At 41.2% G+C, this 22,979-nt stretch overlaps 1 protein-coding gene across 5 annotated transcripts in view; it reads right to left on the bottom strand.

The window, feature by feature from the left end:
* The window catches only part of ABCC5 (ATP binding cassette subfamily C member 5), a 67,657-nt gene extending 45,080 nt beyond the window's left edge, over nucleotides 1-22,577 (bottom strand). For 2 of the 5 annotated variants that reach the window (XM_059479087.1, XM_059479088.1), the window contains exons 1-10: nucleotides 22,452-22,577; nucleotides 21,081-21,255; nucleotides 9,566-9,723; nucleotides 9,170-9,325; nucleotides 8,303-8,450; nucleotides 3,439-3,672; nucleotides 3,157-3,330; nucleotides 1,703-1,850; nucleotides 1,090-1,238; nucleotides 407-514 (exon numbers count right to left, since the gene is read on the bottom strand). In XM_059479087.1, coding sequence (XP_059335070.1) covers nucleotides 407-514; nucleotides 1,090-1,238; nucleotides 1,703-1,850; nucleotides 3,157-3,330; nucleotides 3,439-3,672; nucleotides 8,303-8,450; nucleotides 9,170-9,325; nucleotides 9,566-9,723; nucleotides 21,081-21,209 — 1,404 coding nt within the window. In that variant the 5' untranslated portion in view covers nucleotides 21,210-21,255; nucleotides 22,452-22,577. Of the gene's footprint in view, nucleotides 1-406; nucleotides 515-1,089; nucleotides 1,239-1,702; nucleotides 1,851-3,156; nucleotides 3,331-3,438; nucleotides 3,673-8,302; nucleotides 8,451-9,169; nucleotides 9,326-9,565; nucleotides 9,727-21,080; nucleotides 21,256-21,824; nucleotides 21,892-22,451 lie in introns of all 5 variants that reach the window. The other 3 variants (XM_059479091.1, XM_059479085.1, XM_059479089.1) reach the window with 3 other exon arrangements.
* Nucleotides 22,578-22,979: the final 402 nt, after the last annotated feature.

The raw sequence follows: 22,979 nt of genomic DNA, 5'->3' as shown, positions 1-22,979 counted from the left end.
TACCTAACACCTGATATTTTCAAAAAGCTTTATTAGCAAGCCATAAAATTTCATTGTACACATGTTGTAGTCTTTTCATATAAATGTTCTTAAAATGGAGTTAAAAATTATTATACAGTGAGCCACTGAGTCTTTCACTCTTATCTCATCCTGTGGCCAACTTCAAAATCTCAAAATCTTTGAATCAGACTATTTTGCTTCTCACAGTGGTATTATTTTATTTTTGAACCGCTAATATTCCTTCACTACATTTGTATCTCTTGCAAAATCAAATAATCTAGAATGCTAAGTGTAAAGAAATATAACTTCTCTGCCATTAAAATCATATTACCTTCCCTTTGCATCTACTGAACACATACAACACTCCACACTTACAGAGAAAATGTGAGGCCAAATGACTGCTTACCTTAAATCTGTCAACAGAAACAGATGCCTCAGACAGAGACTTCACTGAGAACGGAGTTACTTTGAGAGCAAAAGTCATTGAGTTAAAGACAGTGACCACTGTGAATGCCTAAAAGCGAGACAAGGAAAATAATCACACTTGGATGCAACATTCTAACAGCTCCAGCCTTCTAAAAGCTGAAATGGCACAGCAGCAAGTCAAAACCATAGAAAAGGCCCAGTCCAAGAACAACCATTTAAATATTCAACATATTCTCAAACAGCAAATCTACCCAACTCCTCCTCTAGTGCTTTTAACAGACCATGACAACTTGTTCTGTTTGCAGGTCAAATTCCACATTAACCTACTAGTGAAGGCACAAATTCACATCCTATTTTTAGACATTTGTGCTGTTTGCATCCAAGCATACTGCAAAACAAAAACATCCAGTAATCCCCAACATCCCATCCAAAGAGGAGCACTTATTTATATTCAGCCCAAAACCTGTTCTGAGGAAGGTCAGGACAAAAGAGCACCGAGAGCCTTTTTGTGCAAAATATAAGACTCCACCTGCTGCTGTCACAGCCATAATGAACTTCTGTGAGCCAGGACACAGCCTGGCCACATGGGCACAGCCACACAAGAAATGGCTCAGCACAAAAGCTACAGAAGCAAAAGCATAAAGAATATTTCCAACAGCTTACCTGAGCTGCTGTAAGGTCATAGCCAAGGATCATATGGACAGAAAAGGTCACCACGCTGGCAATGACAACAACAATGGGAGCCACTCCCACAGTGATGCTCTGGAAGTAGCCTGCACGCTCCAAGATTTTGCGTTCCTCCTCACGAATTTCTAGAGATACCAAGAGGGGCACCACATTTGAACTGAGATTCAGGGGGTACATACACAAAACAGATAGCATAGCACTATAAACAGTGAGTAAGAGGCCTAACTCTACCCTTTCACATTATCACATTATACCCTTATCACATTATAAACATTCTCAAAGGAAAGTAATTATAGAGGGGGAAACTATAATGGTCTAATCTCCACACAAATATAGGGATTTTTTAAGTGATAAAAGAGGAAGAAAATGGAAAATTTGTGTCATGCCACAAACATCATTACACCAGAAGGTGAAATTTTAGAAGCAGGTCTGTTTGTCCAACCCACTGTGCATAACAGAGAGGAGCCTGAAGGACAGTTCTTACACTGCTTGTACAGCAGCACCTACAGCACAAAGTCAGGATGCACCAGGCTACAAAGCAGTGGGGCATCTGCAGCAAAGGAGACATTCACAGACTGTGGGAACTCACTTTGAACATTCTGAGAAAATGGTTTCACCCAGGCATACATTTTAATGAATTTAATGTAATTAAGAACTTCATTCATCTTTTGCACACGTTCATCTGTTGTTGCTACACATTTTCTTCTGAAATAAGCTGTGAGGCGTGACACAAACATCTGAAACAAAAAACACCATGAAACATTAATGACAACTCAGGAAAAGCAAGTACCTTAAATTCCTAATTACCAGAGAAAATGAATTTTTAATCTGAAAAGGGGATTCAGGGATAGGGCCAGGAAACTGCTGCCCTAACATAACTCAGGCTGGGAACATCATTCATTTCCTCCTGCCCCAAGCACCAGACCTGTGAGAGCAAATTTCAATAAAAATTTGAGAGAATAAAGGTGTGCACTTTTACCAGTATTGATTAGTACTAGTTCAGTTAAAGTTTCTGAAGCACAAAGTTAACCTGAAGACACATGAAGCTGACCCCCACTTTAGCCAGACTTTTAACCTGACTCTGTAAGGCAAATCAGGACTTTGCCCAGTCAGATCAATTTCTCATCCATGCCAGTGCTATGAAGGCAGTAAAACAGTTTTTAACATTTTTACTAAACTAATCTAAAACCAGAAAGTTGTGTTTGATATGTTTTAAAGTATCTGCTACTCTTACATTCATCCCATTCCTGGTCTGAAATTCAAACCTAACACACTACTTCAGGAAGTCTTAGCTCCTTGCCTTTCTTCACACACCTGCAAACTCTTTTGAAGTCTCCATCAATAAAGGAGGACTGCTGGAAAGAACTGGAAAACATGTTCAAACTCCGCTCCTCATTCCCCTCTAAAATGCAACTCCCACTACATAATCCTTACTTTTAGCCAGATAAATTGGACCACAGTGAACCTCACAGTATTCAGCCTCCATTGTTTATAACACATGTATTATGAACACAGTGACAAATCTCCAGTAGTCTTACATTTTATAGGCAAGAAGATTTTGGCTTGAACTAGCCCATTTCACAGCTCAGCAGAAGCAGGAGTATCTCATCAAGAAGATGTGGTGTTTTTCAGCATCTTGCATTGAGTCAAGAAATCAAAGAACACTGCTTATGCAACACTGAGCACCCATACACAAGCTAGAGGCCCTCATATCTTTCCAACATCAATCATGAGCACCTTAATATTCTGTAGTTTCATTTAGCTATGAATATTATTCTCAGCCAGATCTATCAGCTTTCCGATCCCCATTTTCTAATTTTATCACTTTGAGCTTCCTGATTCCATATTTCTGCTTCATACACTATCTTGGTAAATGCCTTCAATGAAGTGCAATGCCATAAACTGGCTAAACCTTTCTGGCTGTCTGCTTTCTGCAATGCCATCAACTGGCTAAACCTAGCACATTTTGATATCTTCTATTCAGAACTATACATTTGTCTGGCCTAAGAAGAATGAAGTAACTCTTAACTCTTTCCAACTCACCATTGCTGGGTAGAAGAGGATGAAAACAGCAGATCCCAAGAAGCCTGTTGGACCCAGAATAATCACATTATAAACCATTCCCAAGATGGCCACAATAGGGCCCCCAGCCAGCAAACTGCCAACTGCTGCAGCTTCAAACATCCTCTGACCATCATTGGAGCAAACATTTATGAGCTGAAAAACAGAACAGATAATTTAGATTTAAGGCACAGCTCATTCTCAAAGGAATGTATTACACATCCCTTTTCACATTGCCATTTCCAAAACAAGGCTGCAGCTTACCTCTCCAAGAGATTTCTCCTTGATGTTCTTCAGCTTAAGGATTTTCTTGAAGGCCATGGTCAGGACAGCCCCACGCAGTCTGACCCCCGTGCGATAGTTGAGCGCCCAGGTTAGTGCCAGGGACCAGGATCGCACCACTTCCGTCATAAAGATGCCAAAAACTAAAAACAAGCTGTACTGCAGGTTGGACTCACTCTGTTGGGTATACTCCAAAAGGTGTTTCACAACGAAGGCCTACAGGAAGAAATGCAAGCTTGCATGAACACCCCATCGCCCCAGAAGACCATACAACAACTTTATGTTAAGTTAGAAATAACTAGGCTACTTTGCTTTTAAAAGAGCCATTTGAAATAGAAAGCATCTTCTTTCCAGAAGTAAAAGGTGTCAATACAAGAAGTACTGTAACACAAGCCCTGCTGAGAGCCAAGCACTGAGTCAAATTTAGTAAGTAAAGAGAGTTTAATTTGGAACCATATTCCTCGCAGCACGCTCCTAATCCTCCGTGTCTTCTAACTTAACATAAATGTGTCAGTTAGCTGAAAGCAATGCATTATCATATAGAAGAGTTTTAAAATATAGTCACTACTTATACATCTGCACACATTAAGAAACATTCCTTTACGTGACATTAAGACCTTTTTTATTTTATCTTTGGTTTGCTTCAAACGTGCTTATTTGATAAAAAGGAACAATGTACCTACAGTTGTAGAGGGGAAGAGTGAGAAGGACATTTGCAAAACATTCCTGGAAATAAACATCAGCAGTTTAATAGTAAAGAAAAAAACAAGCAGAAAGCACAAGGTACGCAATACCACAAATCATTGGGGATGGGGAGGAAAAAAAAAAAAGACAAAAAAATTAACCATTCAATCCCTCCCCATACCCTCTTCCCACAAGAACATAAACACTTTACCTCAGGAATCACATTTCAAACATCACCTGCAGAAAGAGGACAGCCCCCAGAATCACCAATTCCCAACTCCAGTTCTTTGTGTTCCAATGGCACAATATAACATCATACAATTCACAACCACCAGCATTAAATATCATTAACTGTGAAACAATAGGCTTTTATTTGAAATGAATTGTCATCTTAAATGGTAACAACTCAAAAACACTATACAACAGGTAGACCATTGTAAAAACATACAATCTGCACATACAGGATAATTATAAAGGGCTAATATCTAACAGTCAGTCTTAGCTTCTAGCAAATTAGATTTAAATCTATATACAAAATTATAAAGATACAAAAACAGAATGGTTTGTTCATGGAGTCCAAAAGAAGTCAAACTTGAAGGTCCCAACAGAGGAGGTTTCTGAGGCTGCACAAATTCTGAAATGTGGTTTTGAAAGTATCCTACAGTAAGGCTTCACAGACACCAAGAGACTTCCTAGAGAGCTTTTCAACAAATGATGTTTTAAAATACTGGTGCTTTTGATATACTAGCACGGAGTAGAGAATTACCTTTGCCCACAAGAAAAATCAACAAAAAATCTGAGACCAAACAAAATATTTGAGAAGCCTTTCACATCATAGTCCATTGAAGTCCTCTTGGCTAAATCATGTTTTGCAAGTAGGAGTTCTGTATAGTTTGAAGAGAGGAAAAAAACAAAACCCCACAACTCCAGCAAAGGTTTTGATAGCTACAGCCCAGCACCAAATAACAAAAAAAAAAAGGAGATCTGTTCAGAGGAAAATAATTCTGTACATCAGAACCAAGGAAACATGCTGTAAATAATTTTGCTCTTTTTCACAGGTGTGAATTAAAGCCAGATGTCCATCAGATTCTAGAATGGCCACTGAGAAAATTTACATACCGACCACTGAACAAATGTGAGGAGCTCACATTCACAGATCTATTGTGTTCCAACTTTCTCCTGATTGGATTTAATTTTACATCAACTGTTTGGATCACAACTGCATACAGTTGCTCTGCAGTTACTGTGGAGATTACTGACTTCTTTTTCCAGTATTCAATCCAACATATGCAACTGAGTCACTGAGCAATTGGGGTGAAAATCCCCCTTTTTCCTCACGAGCTGTAACTCAGCATGGTCGTAGACTGCAAGCATTTTCTCACACACCACAGCATTGCTGAAAGTCTCCAAGAGAGGATGTATAAAGATAGCAGATGTTTCCTGGGGTCTCATTCCTCCCAAAACTTTAGTGCAATTTTGCAGCACTATTTTATAGATTCAGCATCTCCAATGATGAAATAGAGACCAGCTTACATTATACCCCAATTTATTTTTGTTCCGGAAGAAAGAAAAGAGGAAACAGCAGATTAAAGAATTTTGAAAAGGGAGGGGAAAAAAAGTCACAGAAAATTAACATTTACATCTGAACAAGTACTATTCAAATTCATATTAGTTTAATGAAAAGAATTCAGCATAAAGTTATTTACAAAACAAAAACATTACAGCATAGAAACTAATCTAAGGGGGGAAAGAGCTCCTGTGGCTATTACCGTAGTAGTTGGTACAAGCTGCTTGGCTGTCTTAAGCATTCCCATGGAATAAACATTACCTTACCTTTGCTCTTGGCGGTGGCTCTGGCCAGCAGGAATGCCTCATCCTGACGCAGAAAACAGCCATCCTGAAAATGCTGAAGAACAGCTTCTGTCACTGGTCCCACTGCAGTGCCGGCGTCCCTGCTGCAGCCAGCGCGCCACAGCACGGGGCAGGCTGCAGCTGGAGCCAACGGGGAAACTGGAACACTTACCTCCCACAGCTTACCACTCCCCCCTCCAGTAACTGACCAAAGTGTCAAGCTGTACTCCACTAAAATAGCAACTTTCCCCATCTCCCAAATGGGAAGAATAGCTCTGAACAGCAGCAAACAGGTACATTGTTCAGACCTGGAGTTAAACCAATTATGTTTAGTAATGAAGAAACCTCTTTGCTCCTCCACCAGAACTTGGAAGTTTTGGTAGCTGATCAAATAGTAGCAAGTATTTATTTGAGATAAATAATATATCACCTATACTATTACATTCTGATGGTTATTACAAGGCACTCTGACACATGCAGCTGACTCATCAGGTTATAGGTCTAGATTCTGTGCCAGATGCAAAATGTATCAAAATAAAAAAAGAGGAAGACCCTTGAAGGATCTGATACCAAAAAAAGCCACCCAACCAAAGCAAAAGAGTCCACACAGGAAGTCTGGAACAACTCCTTTCCAGTTATAACCACCACAATGCTCATTAGCAAAGCCACAGGCCATTTGTTGGCATTAAAATTTTTGAAGTTTAATATAGTGTTTAACTCCACTTTTATATTTTTCCTCCAATACATGAGGTCAAGTCAAGTGCTTTTCCTGATCTCCCTTCTCACCTTCAGGTGACTGAAAGGGTGTAAGACTACAAGAAAGCACTGATACATCTGAGGAGACAGCATAGGCATATCCCTGAGGCATGCCATTTTTAAAAACAGGGAGGAGGGATGGTAAAGACCTAATTTCATGCCAAATGGTAGAACCAAAAATGAATTGGGCCTTATTCAGAAAAATGAATAAGGTTGTCTGTAAATGGGCAACTGTCTGTAGATAATTTAAAGTTACCCATATCAAGCATCAATTGATAGCAGCAGTCCCCAACATAACCAAGCTGGTTTGTTTTCTCCTTTTCCCTCTGGCTCTCTCTCATTCAACAGTTTGGCTGAGACAAATTGAGACCATTACGCTACAGAAATTAGGGGTAACCCTGCTGCAAGTTCTTTGCTAAAGATAAAAGCAGCTCCTCAAGCCCTGTAGTGAAACAATGACAGAAGCTCTTCTTGGGAAAAGCTAGTGCTGTTAAAACCTTAATCATAATTTATTGTTAATTAACAAAGCATGTTCATGTATTTTATAATAAAGACAACTATAAAATATTACAAAGAGAACAATACCACAGAAACATTCATCATTATTCATATTACATGAAACAAGGCAAACTTTAAGAAGACTTAAAAAAAACAGAACATCATTTTTTGATAAGACATTGAAAAGCAGGAAAACATCTTAAAAAGACATTTCACCTAACAGTGCACCCAAGTGTACTTACCCAAGAAATGAACCTCCAGCTTACCAGCACACTGAAACGTGTACTACTAGCAGTAATACTGCTCCTACTCCTCAAGGGAAATGTGTAGAGAATAAATTTAGTCAAAATTTCAACTTTAAATCTGCACAGCATGTGCAACAAACAGGTGACAAAAAATGGTGTGAATGTCAAGTCCCATGTTGTTATCTTCAATAAAGACCCTCAGTAACAAACAGCAGTCGTTCCTAGAGGCAACAACGTTTTCTAACACTTCTACCTGAAACCTGTCTGGCCATTCTGCGTAGGATCAGTAAAGACTATGCCCACAGGCTTCTTGAGACCTGCTCACATTAGTTTTTAAGCAGTGTTCTCAGAATTGTTTCGGTCCGCTTCTCGAAGATGCCAATAATTTAAGATTAGGGTTTTATCAGACTGAATTTTATTCCAAGATAAGTTTACAGAATTTCAAAGAGAAAAACAATAAGAAGACCTGCACATAAGAATCTTATGAAAAAAGCAAGTTATGCAGTTAAGCTTATACAGTTAGGGAAGAACTTTAAACTATACTCAAAACCAAAGAGAAAAAACAAAGTCCATTTCCTCCAGGATACCTAAACTCCCCCTCCCTTCCCCAAGAACTTGCCTGGGTATTCAGCAACTGATCCATCAGCTGTAGGAATCCTATCTTGGATTATTGAATTGCTCTGGAATTTTACCCCAAAATTTCTAGCTAGTCAAAACATTTAAGTGATTCTGCAATGAAACCTTAAGATTTTACAGTTGGCCATGAGATGGAGCCCTCTGGGGTTGTTAAAAAAAGGATGGATATTACTTACTGGTCCACTGAAACCCGCAAGCTGCGTGATCATCAGACACACTATGGAAAGGATGAGCCTGGTGCGGCAGAAAATCCACACAACCCTCCGGAGAGAAGCATCATCAGGCCCATTTTCTTGTAGTTCTTCCTGCCACAATCTTTCCAGCCTAATAAAAACAGAAGATTTATGACATTTATTCATGCTATAAATTTTTCACTGTGGGAGAAGGTACAGTCTCATACATACTTCTTTGTTAAAACTCTAAGTGCTTCCTAGCTCAGAACAACAAAAAATAATATTAAGATAAATAAATACACTCTGTGATGTAAAGAGACATATCTATGTAGTGTTACTTCCATAGGACAGAGGGATGAAAAACACAGTGCTTTTTCTTTGCCTGGAGTTTCTTTGGCAGTCTTAATATACTGACAGTCTCTCTGCTGAACTGACTGAAGACTGCAGAGTCAAAACCTGAAGAAATTCTCATTAACCATAGAAGGTAAGCCTGATCAGAAGATCTGATCCACATTTAAGTCACCTTGCTACTGACAGTATCATTTCTCATTTTAGCACAAGAATTTTTCACTGTAGCCTTGAGAATAATCTGGTTTTCTATTAAAACAAATTTTTAAGACATGCAAAATCAGAATAATTGTAAAACACTCCTAAAGATATAATCCCCTAATTTCACTGAAATCAACAAGGCTACAGAAACTCTGCTGAATGAGAAAACTGTCTCTGAAAGATGGAAGTGAAATCCACCATTCTGAAAAAGGCAAAACAAAATGTCAGTGCTGTTCTTCTAGGGCAACACTATACCATTGCCTGCACGTAATAACATCATAAATAGAAACAAGAAAATAATAATGAAATATATGTCTTCACCTTCTGCAGTTGACATCTGAAGACTCATGCCTTGACAAAGACCACACATCATCCATAAACAATTCCCCTTTCTTGTATGCTCTGTGGGCCAAAGGAGTGAGCCAGGAGAAGGTCATGGAGGAAAAAAGCCCAGCATTATCAACCGGGTGCTGGTGTCTAAAAGAATTAAAGAAAAATCACAAACAAATGAAAAAGGAAACAGGAAATGTCAATCTTCCAGAAAAACAAAGCCTCCTCTCATTGAAAGCACTCAGAGTACCAAATGATCCATGCCAGCCACACTTGCTAAACAAATTCTGATGTTTCCAGTACCAGTCAGCAGACCTACATCTGCAATTCTGCTTTTGGTTTGAAAAGCAAATGCTGTATGAGTTCTGTGGTAGCCTAAAGACGTACTTGGAAGTGGTCCGTATGGGTTTCAGTGCATTCAGACCATGGTGGTATTTGCCCTTGTGATGCTCTTCATCCAGCATTCTCAGCTGGGAATGCACAGAGATGTCCAGTGGCAGGCCCTCTGCCCGAGCTGCTGCTTCCAAGGCATCCTGGCATTCAATCTGCTTTTACAAGAAAGACAACAGATTCAGACTTCAAAACTACATTTGAAGTCCATGACTCCCATCTCCAGCAATTTTGCACCTCTTTCTTCTGCAAATTATTGTGCAACACTCACAGTCATTTCAATGTCTTAGACCACAGGCTTCATCCTGGCAGCAAAGTCATGGAAGGCACAGCTTCTAGATCTGTGTTAGACTGCTGCATTTGTAAAACAAATCAGTACCAGTATTGCACCATTGCATTCAAAGGATAAATGGATAGACCAGACTAATCCTGCCACAGGGAATACTATAGAGAAAGATGACAACATCAAGTACCTATGACATTAGCTCAGGAAATCAATGACTGGCTTATGCAGTAAAATTAAGACATTTCCTTGATGAATTTATACCCTCTTAGTATAATTTAGATATTCTTAGCCACAGAAAATACAAAGTATTTTCAGAATTCTACTAAAGTCTCTTCTTCAAAACCACTTTAGATTAAATTTTAAAAAACAAATACACACTAAGTAGAATTGTACTTACTTTTATCAAATTTCCTGTTTTTTTCTCTTTTTCCCTAATCTAAATGTAACAAAAATTACAATTTTTTTCTCTGCTCCCAGGCACAGTTTCTCAATGGCTCAGCAACTTTGGTAACAGCCACTTACTTAAAGGGCAAACCTTATCTCGGGGAGGGTTTCCATAGCCCCAGGGAAAGGCAGACTTAAATGCTAATCCAAGCAGAGGAACAGCAGTGATACAGGATAGTCAAAATGTTGCAAAGTTCAAACAAATCTTTTGGTGAGCAGCCAGATGTGGCAAAAGTTCATGAGGAGATGAGCCTGTTATCTGTACTGGCAGAGGGCCCTTGACTGGTTCTGCTAACTTGATGTACCATTTATTGCTGAACCACGTTACATGCTTGTATTCCAGTTTATTACACCTGTGCTACTTTGTAGGGAAAAAAAATTCTGAGGTAAACATCTTCCTGAAGGTCTTACAAAGATACTATGATTCTACCTTTATTAGTTGACCTATCAGAGCCAAGTTAGCTTGTTTCCTTGAAAAGAAACAACTGCGATGCGTTGTAGCCTCCTACACAGATTAAATGCAAACACTTGGTTCCTGACTTCCAAGTCCTGTAACTGTTTTTGGAAGTGTCACCATTTACCATGGTCTTGGTACCATGTTAACATGTAATAGTATAGCACACTAAGACACTATTTCCACTCATGAGAAGGATAAGAACAGGAAACTGAAAATGTCATTAATCTGTCCCTTATTTACTTAACCAAAGTACTTAAACAGTGTCTAAGCATGGTGTCAACAATCCATGGTTCTATCTCAAAAAACATATTTGCTAAGCTATCACCTAAAGCTATGGGAAGAAAAATAGCCAAATAACACAGAAACAAAAGAATATTAAAACCTTATGACACAGAGTGACTCAAAATACACAGTACTTGAAATCTGAATTAAAAGACTTTTCACTCAATTTATATTAAATTACTGACTCACTAAGGCAACACTGTCTTACTAAACCATGCAAATTAGCATTAATAAGGGACCTGCCATAAACATCCCAAAGGAGTCAGTAGCAGGGAAGAGTTCTGCACCACCTCTTTTCTGGATACAGCAGAGGAATTTTTAACTGGTTTGTTGTGTTACCCCCACAAGAGGCCCAGGGCAGATCTGCCCAAACATCTTGTTGCTGATAACACACTTGTTTCTAAGTGATGCCATAAACTAGTTGTATAAACACTGATTTTTGGAGCACACCAAAAAAGTGCCTATAAGTTAAAAAAAAAAAAAAAAACTTCCAAAACAGAAAACACTATGTTGATGAGCATAAAAATAGATTCACCCACTTAGAAACAAGAATAGCTTTTTAATAAGTAAGCACAATTGCAAGGGGTTTAGACAGTCCAAAGATAATATTCATAAACAATCACTGTGAAAAATAATTAAACTCTTCAGAGCTGCTCAAGAGTTCTCTCAGCAAATGTGGAAAAGCTGGACTGATAAAGACAAGGGCACTGCCTTTATGATGTCTTGCCATAGAGACAAACACAACCACACTGAGAGCACTGCTCATCTCCATCTTGGTGAGATTGTCAAAATCCCACATCCCTACCAAGAAACAAATGCATCACACCACTGTACAATTAGGATTTAAGAACAACTCCAGAGTTCTGTGTAGTTCTCTGAAGATTAGAAAATCTTCAAAGCAGAGTTTATCAGGAAGAAGTGAGGCTCCTAAGTTGTTCTACAATCCACTTCAGGAACAAAAGACTGAAGTAAAAAAACCAAAACAACCCCAACACTTAATTTAGGTTTCTGATTAGGTTTTCTGATTGCCTTCATGTGTGCACAGTTTTCTTGGAAACCAATGCCTTGAGACATTACTAATGTGCTACAACAGGCTCCAGCTCTGCTCTTGAAATAAATGTCTAATAAACATAAAAAATAAATTAAAATGCACTTTTTCTAATTCATCAACTTATTAATATGCCAAAACAAGCAATTAAATGAGTGATACAACATGGTACTGATAACTCCAAAGAAATGCTCACAGAAACAAAACAAGTCTAAATCAGATATTGCTAACTGGGAGAGGAAGATTCAATCAGACATGCATTGAGAAACAGCAGATGACTACTCAGCACCAACAAAAGGTCAAAAAAATGAAGAATTATTACAAAAGACAAAAAGGATAAAGCAGAAAACATTAGCATAACACTTAAAAAACCCTAGGGTTTGCACCCTTTTTGAACACCAGACTATGCCTCTTGTCACTTCAGTTCAAAAAGGGTATTATACTTAAACTTACTTTCCTTGAGCAGTAATAACAATGGGGCTTGGAATAGCATAAACTTAAGATTTTTCAGCTGGCTAGATAAAAGGAATAAAGGTACAGGTATTCGAGAGGTACATAAAGCCTGAAGAAAGAGAGCTAGAGAATCTGATATGTGCATACAACCCAAACCCCCCAAAGAGCTTTGTCCCTTCTTCCCCAAGGAAGAACACTTCCAGGGCTCAAATCACAGCAGGGAAGAAGCTGCATCTCTTCTGGTCCTACCAGCAGCTGACAGGAAACTAGAACAGACCTGTAACTACTTTTTAAATAATCCTTGCAACTGACATAGAATACTAAAGCTACTGTGGTTGAATTATTATTACAGAGTTAAAATTGTTTGATTTAAGTTGTAAAGGTCTCTGAGCTGCAACACTGCAGAACAGAACTCCTATCTCTTGCACTTAGCAGCCAGAGCTCAGCAGGCTTCCTCATGCCTTTAAAGTTCCCAGCAAGGAGAGGCAAATGGGAAACCCAGAGACCAGAAGAGTAGAGCTCAGAACTAGGTGGGCATGTGATGAGATAATTCCATCATCACCAGATCTGCTCAGAGCTTAAAGCATTCACCATTTTACAACTCCAGGATGAAGAGCAATTTAAAAATATTTAAAGACTTCATTAAAAGATTGGTGTTACAAAACAAGATTAGTGATTGGCTTGTATGGGCTGGGGAAGGGAAGCAACAAACCAACTGTTCCATTTAGCTTAAGCACAACTAAAAAAAACCAGAGCCTAGGAAAAGATCCTTTGAAGTATTAATTACATTCTTCCCAGAAATTCCTCTGGGTCCAAGAATACCTCCACAAAGGGGTAAAGGGTATTTACACTGCTTCTGCAGGTAGCACAGGCAACCCCTAAAGCATTGTCCAGACTGCAAATCATCAAACCCCAGAGCATCTGAAAATCAAATAGGTTTGCAGGTCCAAGCATTGTCAAGTCCGCAGCTGCTTGGTGACGCAGCAATGCACCATGAACTTGATGGTCTACTAAGACAATTCTCCTTTCACTGGATTTGATGCAATACACAATCTATAAAAATATTAACAAGGGGATTTGCAGCATTAGGCTCCCAGCCTTCTCTGTAGCTAGGATACTTTATAATACCCTGTCTGATTAAAACATGAGCCTATTTAAGACTAGTTTGGTGTATCATCCACCCATACCAGCTGTCTCCCTGACGCTGGAGCAACAAGGAGCAGGCACTGGGCTAGATCAGACAGTGGGTGTCAGGAAGGAGACATTGATCCTTTAGGCACCTGCACACATTGACTGCAAAGTACAGACAGCACAGCTGCATTCACACAGCACCAAGGTGAGACCATCAGACAGTGTCAGATGCCTAGAAATTATGGTTACAATTTCCATGGAAGAATCAGATCAAGAAGTCAGAGACTCCATTTTCTTCAACCTCCTGAAAAAGGGGGCATAAATAAAACTTCATGTCTCTGCTGCCTTCTTAGCTTCTGCTACCTGGAAGAACAGCTCTTCACAGCACCTAACACAAAGCCAAATGCAGGAATAAGTACAGCTGCGTCATATTTCACTTAAAAGATACAAATTAACTGTTGAGAAACATTCTGATTTACCACAACAGTTCAGAGATAGGAAAGCTTGGAGTCCACTTTAACAGTTACATGTGACTTGATTACACCAGATCCGTTGTTACTTTTCTGGGCCAGGATTAGCAGAAATTGTATTAACACTGGAGTCATGGTTTCAAAGCTAGCCTGGGTTTATGCATCCTCAGGTTAAAGCAGAAGTTTCCCAATAGTGCTTGGTACTGATATCAAGGTTCTGCAGCCAAACAAGGTCAGGCTATGTGCATCTCATAAGCCTGAGTATTCTAGTCACATATATTGAACACTTTCACTTGAGGCACAAAACATCCCTGGTGAAGACGGGTATATCAGCTTCTTACAGGAATATTTCTTATTTTACCTTGCCCTTGAATTCTGGCCAGCATCAGCTTTGAGGTGAGATGTTCTCAACTCTTTCCTAGCAAATCCACTTATTCCTGCAATCCAAGAAATATAGAGTTTGGCATGAAGTGTTTGTTTTAGGACTTTGGAAATGTAGCTGCTATGAATGCATCTGATAAGCAGTGATGCATGTGCTTAGGCTTGTGGTATCCATGAATTCCTGTCTTGTTTTGCATTAAAACCAGTATTCATGATCTTGTAAGCAAAGGTTCTAGGATTCATTCAAAATAAGGCTGCCCATTGATCATCCAGCACTGGAACTACATAGCTCATGCACAGTAACAGCAGACTCCTGTGGAATTGTTAATAACCAGCTTTAGAATTGGCAACCCACATGTCTCTGCCTACAAAGATGGGAAACCAACTCCTCACTAAGCAGATCAACCCAACACAGCACAGGCTGAGAATCTGGCTCCTGACTTGCTCAGGTAAGCTCTGCTCTCCTGAACCACCCCAACACCCTGACATATGCTGGGGGTGTTCTTCAGTAACAATCCTTATTCAGGCCATGCCTAAGCCAGGTCACAATAGAAGCTACACAGGAGAATTTTGTACAGTGCATGGAGCATCCAGGGAGACCTTGAACTTCAACTTCTATTGAGTAGAATCAACAAGTGACAGCAGAAGCCTTGACACCACAGCATTTATCAAGCCTAATACAACAATCTTGTACTGAGCTCACCTTCCTGCACCAACACACACTTCCAAAAGCAAACAGTAAACTAGGACATTCAAACTAAACATCACAGAGCTCTAAACTTGTTGACTTTGAAATTCATTAACCTTCATCCTCAAAAACAACTGAAACACAGATTTTGTTTGTGGAACAGCTTGTTTGCTGTCTGTGGCTCAGAACACAACTGACTGACTATTCCTTATCACTAGGATACAAATTCCCAAAAACTAACAACCATCTCAGTGTCCCAAGACATCAGAACCCCCCACATATATGTGAATTTTAAGTTGCTTCAAGCTAAGTTCACCAATAGTTTGGCATAGATGCAGTGAACATTTCTGGGAACACTTTATAGCTGTACACTGAGTTTCTGAAACAGCCATAGAGCAGAATGTCTGCAGCACTAATATAGAACACCACAATGGAAAAGACACTGCAAGATTTCCTTCACTGATAGCTAATCTACTCCTTACACACTTCTGGTCACGAGCAGGCTGATTTAGAAATCTGCTTTGAACAAAGGAACAGCAACCCACAGTAGTCAAAGACAATACCAGCATGTGGTCAGAGCTGAGGTTTTATGATGTGGCTAAGGCTTGGAAAGAAGATGGCTGTGCACTAGGGAAGGCAGTCACATTCCAAAGGAAGCTGCAAATTATCCAGAATATCACTGTTCCTCTAGAAAATGTCTCTGCCCAGTCACAGACCTCATCTTTTTGCTCCTCCTGTTAAGTGGTATCTCTGATACCATAAACCCCCCTCCAAGTGTCAGATAAACTTTTGATACATGACTGGCTGTGGATATGCTCCTTGGTGCATATGTGCATCTAGGCATGGAAGAGAAGGTAGAGATACCCCTTCTTCAGTGTGGTTAGAGGGTCATCCTAAAGCATACACTAAACAATTCTAGGATCTTCCATCAAGTGATCCTTGACAGAATCACTTGATTCTGTGATTACTGTGTCAGTGACTGCTTTACTAGCAGAAGTTCAATGGTAAAACAACAAAACATGATGGTAACCAATATGCTCAGTTCTTTGGGGATATAATGGAATTAATGTACTTTTAGAAAGTACCACCAGTGTTTGCTTCTGCACCTAGTCTGATTGTGTTCAAAGTTCTCAAAAATAATAGAACTGTTGCAAAAAAAGATTTTAAATTTTTTATTTCATTTGACCTGAAAAAGTAAAAAAGTGTTTACTTAGCTATGAAAATATGCAGACACATCCAGCAGCTTCAGCTACAAATAACAGTTTATAGTTAAGCAGTCTAGGACTTGGAAGTGCACAGGCAGAAGCACCCAGGCTACACTCACACCCCTATTTTTAACCTGTTGTTCAGTTGACTCAGACACTCAGATGCTTCAGAGAGGTTGAGGCAGAATTGATCTATTTAAATACTCAGTGATAAATCACTTCAAAGCTATCTGTGCTTGAAGGATTTACATCAGTTCCAACAAGCTCTGATCACATGCCCTGTTGTCTTGGGCAAAAGATGTCAGAAACAAACCTGAAAAACAAGAGATCAAGGTAAGGACAGGAATATTAGTAGGGCTTCTGTTAGCTAAAGTTAGCAACACATTTCCTGCACGTTTGAAGTGATCTCTACAGTTCCCTGGCTGGTGCCTTGAAACACAGCAATTTGCACTTGAGATTCACCACAGATGCAGTCATCATCCTTCAGCAGCAAGAACTTGATCCTGAACAGTACATTCCAGCCAGAGCCAACTACAGCTTGGAGTACAATTTGTAAATAAGTGCTGTAGCATTGTTAACGTGGGAAGTTGAATTCTAAGAATTGAGTTCTCATAAGCTCTGTATATCATAGAAGCAGCTTGTTGTCATATCCTCCTCTATTGTAATGGGGTAGGAAAGCTAAATTCTATTGCCTGATATTCCATCAAATAAAATCTACATTTGAGACAAGCCAATTCCAAGAGCATTCCAAAAATAAATTATTTATTTTCCTCATCTGTGATTTTATAGCATATTTCATGGACAGTGGGGTCTGTCCTCCCCAGAATACACTGCTTCCATGAGAAAAACTACATAAAATTACTGAAGATGTAAATTGAAGGGCACAGGCACATTCTGAGAACAGAAAGTCCTAAAGGTGTAAGTACAAATCAATATTTCAAAACATCCCTTAATTATTACTCACTGGTCATGTAACAGCTTTTACAGATGAAGACCACTCACTGCTGTGCTAGGCAGCAAGTGCACCTACAAGTTCTCCAGCAGAGGCATGTCCCCACAAACAATAAGCCCAATTAGTGTGGTACTATGCAGGGGGAACATGTAGTTCAGAGTCTTTTGTAAGCTACATTAAGGTCTCCAAAGACTTAAAAATCAATTGTTATCAGAACACACTGCAGACACTTATTCATGAGGTGAATATATGTATTCACAAGCTGAATAATTTTTTCTTGAATTTCAGCCCTGAAGCACCTATTTCAAAGGTCCATATTTCTATAGCAACATTCCCATTAAGTGCCAGGAAATGTTGGATTAGTCCTACTTATACTGCAGAATTATTTCAATTATGATTCCAGGAAGCCTATTTGAAAAGCTCCTGTCTTTCAGAGATGTGATCTTTCAAGCTGTGACCAAGCAGCATTTAAGCTTCCAAGGAAAGAATTGCAAGTTCTTTTTCACTATTGTCATGAACACACTTGTGGTGGTTTGAGACAGCATCCTTTCAGCTGGAAATAAACACAAGAATGGAGGTTTCAGGACGGAAAATGGAAAGCTGAATATAACCTTTTGCAATGCAAAGAAGAGACACACAAAGCTCTGGGACCTTGGCTCAATGGTAAAACAGGTCTTTCACCTATAAAGATCATGACCAGAAAATCAACTAGACTTGTCTGCTTCAAGTTAAGAAGGATACAGAAAATGCAGCAATACAGGCAACAAAAAACCCAATGAGTCATATTATTGATCAGCCAAATGTACTTGTAGCCCTGCCAGAAGCAGTCATCACCACTGGCCATGAACCAGTGGCCCTTGACTACTGTCCCCAGAGCACAGAGGATTCAACCTCACCCTATAAGAGTGCACCATGTTAGCAAGAAGGCCACCTCATGCAGTCAAAGTCTGCTGCACAACAGCCTTAAACTTGCCTTCCACAAAGATCTGAAGTTCGTGGTGAAATAACAGCCTACATCTGCTTGCAGCTTCTTCCTGGCAATACAGATCATGCTTACAGCTTAGTCATTTTCTGGTCAACCTAATTCAAATCTGAGCCAGATTTCCTACAAGAAATTTGAGAGTCACAACATCTCTATTGATGGTACACTGGGACCCTGTTGTCCAAGTGAGAATTCCACTACAGGCTTATCCCTCTATCTGAACTGCTGTGGTCCTACCCTTCCTCATCACATCAGCTCTCTGTGGTGTTCTGCCACCAGCTGTGCCAAGTCAATTTGGGCATCTAACCCAATCCAGGTTCCACAAAAGATACAGTAGCAAAGGACAGAGTTCCTTCTCTTCCCTTGAAACACCATTTTCTTCACAGCTTCTACCATTTCCTTACATGCAGGGGGAAAGTGCTTAACCAAACAGACAAAGCTCAGCTTTATGAAAGGGGAGTCTTTGCTCTTCCCTAAGCCAAGTACGCTGCTGAAACCAGAGCTTGTTTCAACTAGAAAGGGAAAAACTTGGTACACAAACATGAATGCCTACCTTAGATAAGGTGTTATGAATACCTCTCCTTTTACTTAACCATAGTATTCTGCAAGCAAGCAGGATTTATCTCACTGACATGTAGCAACAAATTCAAAGCTGTTTGTGTCTGTGTCTGCACCCGAGCTGCAAGGGTAGCAAAACAAAAACGGTACCAACGTCTGAGCTAGAAATTAACACAACCTTGGCATACTGAACAAGATAATGGCCAAGTAAAGTGGGAATCCTATCAGAGCCATAAGATGCCATTAGCAAAACAAGTTCAGTTCATTCTTCTACTCAAAGAGAACAAACAAGATAAAGTTCAATGTATGAGCTTGGGTAAGCCCTCCTCTTACATCAGTATTCACAAGTTCACAGAACCCCTGTTTTGCAATCAATTATCTGTGTGTACTACCCTGTAGTCATAGGCAGCATATCAAATGGAATGGGTAAAAGGGTAAAAAAGACCAGCAACAGAGAAGCTGACATGAAGCTGCCTCACAGAGATTTTCATGCCAGGCTGTACAGACATGCAGGATTTAGCTGACTTTCAGTCTCCACAAAAGAAAAGAAAAAAAAAAGGAATAAAAAAATAAAAGTACCCACAAATATGCTGGTTTCATGGTTTCATTTAATTAAAAATCTACAGGTAAGATAAGGCTTGTTTCCTTTAAAAGTTAAATCTGATTATATGATGCAGACCAAAAGGGAGAGATAACATGCAATGATTACTGCTGAACTCCACTGCCACTGGTCAGGAAACAGAGCTGCCCACCAATGGCATCACTGTTGTCACCAGTAATTTGACAGAGCAGATTTGCTACTGGACAGGGCAGGGTGGGTGGCAAGCCCATGACATCAACATGACAAAAGCCATAACATAAAAACCCACACGGTGGCTTGAGGGCTCGGCTGTGCATCGGTGCCTGCTGTAATGCAATCAGACACCACCTTGCTGAACACGGCAGCAGCACTTGCTGAGTCATAGAGCCTGTGGGGACACTGGAGCTGCAGGGCCTGCAGGCTGCACTCACTGCTGCAGAGCTCAGCTCTCCAATCCCAATCAGCAGAGCAGCCCTGGGAAACCCTCAAACCCACAGAAAGGAGGGAAGCTGAAATAGAGTATCTCAGCAGCTACTGTAACCAGCAAAGATTAAGCCTCTCTAGAGGTCTTCACAATTCCTCCTTACAAATACAGAAAGTTCCCCTATTTCCAACCCTCTCACAGAAAATCTACGTGGAATGACCAGCAGCACACCTGCAAGGAACTCATCATTGTGAAAAATCAGACAGAAGCACTATTAACTTTATTTGTTTGTCTTGAGAAAAATCTACAGTGTGTATACATATATATCAGTCCTTGGAGTATTTCAGAAAAGGTCAAGAACAGGATATGCAAGAAAATATTAGCTGCTCTGAATGCTAGCACTGGAATACCTTTAACCTTCTTCAGCTAGCAGAGGTTATTAGTTTCTAACCATATCTTTCATCAGCATGGGTGTTTCCATTTCTCTGAGCCTTTTTCCTAATAGCACTTGGTAGTATATGCACTCTTCCTAGTGAAAACAAGCTTTAAAAATTAGAAGCTCTGAACAATGACAGGCTAGCTTTAAGCCAGTGGTTATTTCAAGACCCAGCTCTCAAAATAAACTAGAATTATGATGATACCTCACCATGTTAAATACACAGATGTTCAAGAACACCTTCAATAATAATTACTTTCATCTGAGGGGAAAGTAAAAAAGTCAAGCTACTAGAGCAAGCTAGACATCTGTTTTAGAAAATTAATCCTTGAAACAACCATGGCATGATTAAGAGTTTTTTCAGCTGCCAACACTGAATGGTGCATGATTTGTGCCGAGTGCTTCACTGCTCTTCCTTGGTTGTAATGATTCTCTAAAACACAAAGGTTTAAAAAACTTCCTTGATTCACATCAATAGCTGAATACTAGAAAAAAGTTTTGCTCAAATGTTACTGAAAAGCCACACTTAAAAGTGAAAAATGCTTAGTAAGTGCTAAGACCTGGTATCAAAATAGCTACAGCACCCTTTGGAATGACCTCTTCCACACAATAGGCAATACTCATTATTGACCTTCAATGCAGCAAATCTATATACAGCTAGCACAACAAAAAGGCTGCTGCATGCAATTTAATAAGCAGAAAGACTGCAAAATAAACAATGAAAAAGAAACTGACCTTAAGTTTAGAATGCTGAAAAGTAGGCTCTTCCTGCTCTTCATGCTGCACCGAGTCAGCTCTCTCCCTCACACTCCTATACCCAGGACTGGGTATAATGTACTCTTTTCCTATGTCGATGTCTTTCATCTTCTGTAAACGCCAGGGTTTACACGTGTGCTTTCACCTCAAGTATCTGAAAAACAATTAAATTCCCCTTCATTATGTGCCGTGACAAATACACCAGTTACTTTTAGTCACCTATTTTTAAAGTTAATTTTCAGAATCAAAATCAATACGCAATAGTGAGTTATATTACAACAGCGCCATAATAACGTGGCTTTCAAAGTCCATGCAAGACTAACTTCTCATGAACTAGTTTAAACATACCCTGAGGTAATCAAATAGTACAATGATCCTCAATGCACTAGAGCGCTGTCATAGTTCCTCCCTTAGATCTCTGAAACACAATTATGCAATCTGACAGATTAAAGCAATAGCTACAGCATTTAGCTGAAACTGTGAGAAACTTGCCTGGGAAGACCAAATCCCCAAAATCTTTTGTAAAGAGTTTGAAATTACATATATACAATAATTCATTGGTACAAAGTTTTGCAAAACCAATCTCTCTGGAGAGATCACTTAATAACATTAGTCAGTAGAAACACTCTGGAGAAAACTGTGTCCCTTTTCCATAGCATTGCTCACTTACTCCATAGGCTTGAGCTATAATTAAGTACAGACGTGCACAGGAATGAGTCACACCTTCAGTGCTGCAGGTTTCCACCCAGTCTATCAAACTGCACTGAAAGGTCAGAAGGAGAACCAGAGCCTGGAAGACAAAAATCACTCCACTCTGCGAGACCCTGTTTTACAACTCAGTGTTATCGCATTCTGCCACCCGCCTGCAACTAAGGCGATGGGAGACGCCTGCCTGCGCTACTGTGGTCAGACTGCACCAGCGGCTCTGCCGGGCTGCGCGGGGCTGCCAGGGCTCCGCCGCTGCAGCATCTCTCATCTCTCCCCGACGAGAGCGCCGCGGGGCGGGGATGCTGCACCGCGGGCTCCGCGCCCCGCCCGCGGCAGGGATGCGGGACAGCCCCCCCGGCCGGACACCCCCCAGCAGCCCGGGGGAGCCCCCTCCGCTCTTCCCCGGCCCCCCCGTGTCTCCGCCGCACTGCCGCAAGCACGGGAGCCGCCCCGCCCAGGGACAGGTGCGCCCGGCTGCAGCCGGGGCGGGACAGAGCGCGGCGGGAGAGGGCACCGCGCAGCCCCTTCACCGGGGGCGAGCTGAGGGGGCTGCTCGGCCGGGCTCCTGACAGGAGAGGGGACAGCAAAGCCGCCTCCTCACCACACCAAGGCTCGCTCGCCCCCAGCACCAGCCGCACTCACCTCCGCCCGCCGACGGCCCCGCCGCAGCTTCTCCGCTCCGCGGCCGCAAACCCAAACAACGCCGCTTATAGCGGTTCCGGCGTCCCCACTGCGCCTGCGGGCGGGCGCTGCGGCGGCCGCTCCTTCCTGGTGCCCCACGGGAGATGTAGTCCGCTCCTCAGACCTAGGCACTCCTTCACTGCGGATAGTGAACTACATTTCCCTCAAGACCCCGCGCGGGCCGGCTCCGTTTGGCCGCGCCCCCGTCCCGCCGCGCCCCGCCCAGCCCCGTCCCGCCGCCGCTGCCGCAGCGTGGGGGGTCTGGAACGTTCGCCGCCCGCCGGGGCGGCCCTGCGGCGGGGCGGGCACACCGGGGCACCGCGCTTCGGCTCTCCTCGCCGCTCGGGAGGGCAGCAGCGCAATGCAGTGCAGTGCAGTGCAGTGTAACGCAACGCAGCACAACGCACTACCTGCTGAGCCGTGCCGTACCGTGCGGTACCGTGCAGTGCGGGAAGGACGGGTCCTTCCACCGAGCCAGTGCTCGTGGGA

The sequence above is a fragment of the Ammospiza nelsoni genome, chromosome 10 (genome assembly GCF_027579445.1).
Source record: "Ammospiza nelsoni isolate bAmmNel1 chromosome 10, bAmmNel1.pri, whole genome shotgun sequence".
Taxonomy (NCBI): Eukaryota; Metazoa; Chordata; class Aves; order Passeriformes; family Passerellidae; genus Ammospiza; species Ammospiza nelsoni.
Note: the sequence above shows the minus strand (reverse complement) of the source record. Positions and strands in the feature narration are given on the sequence as shown.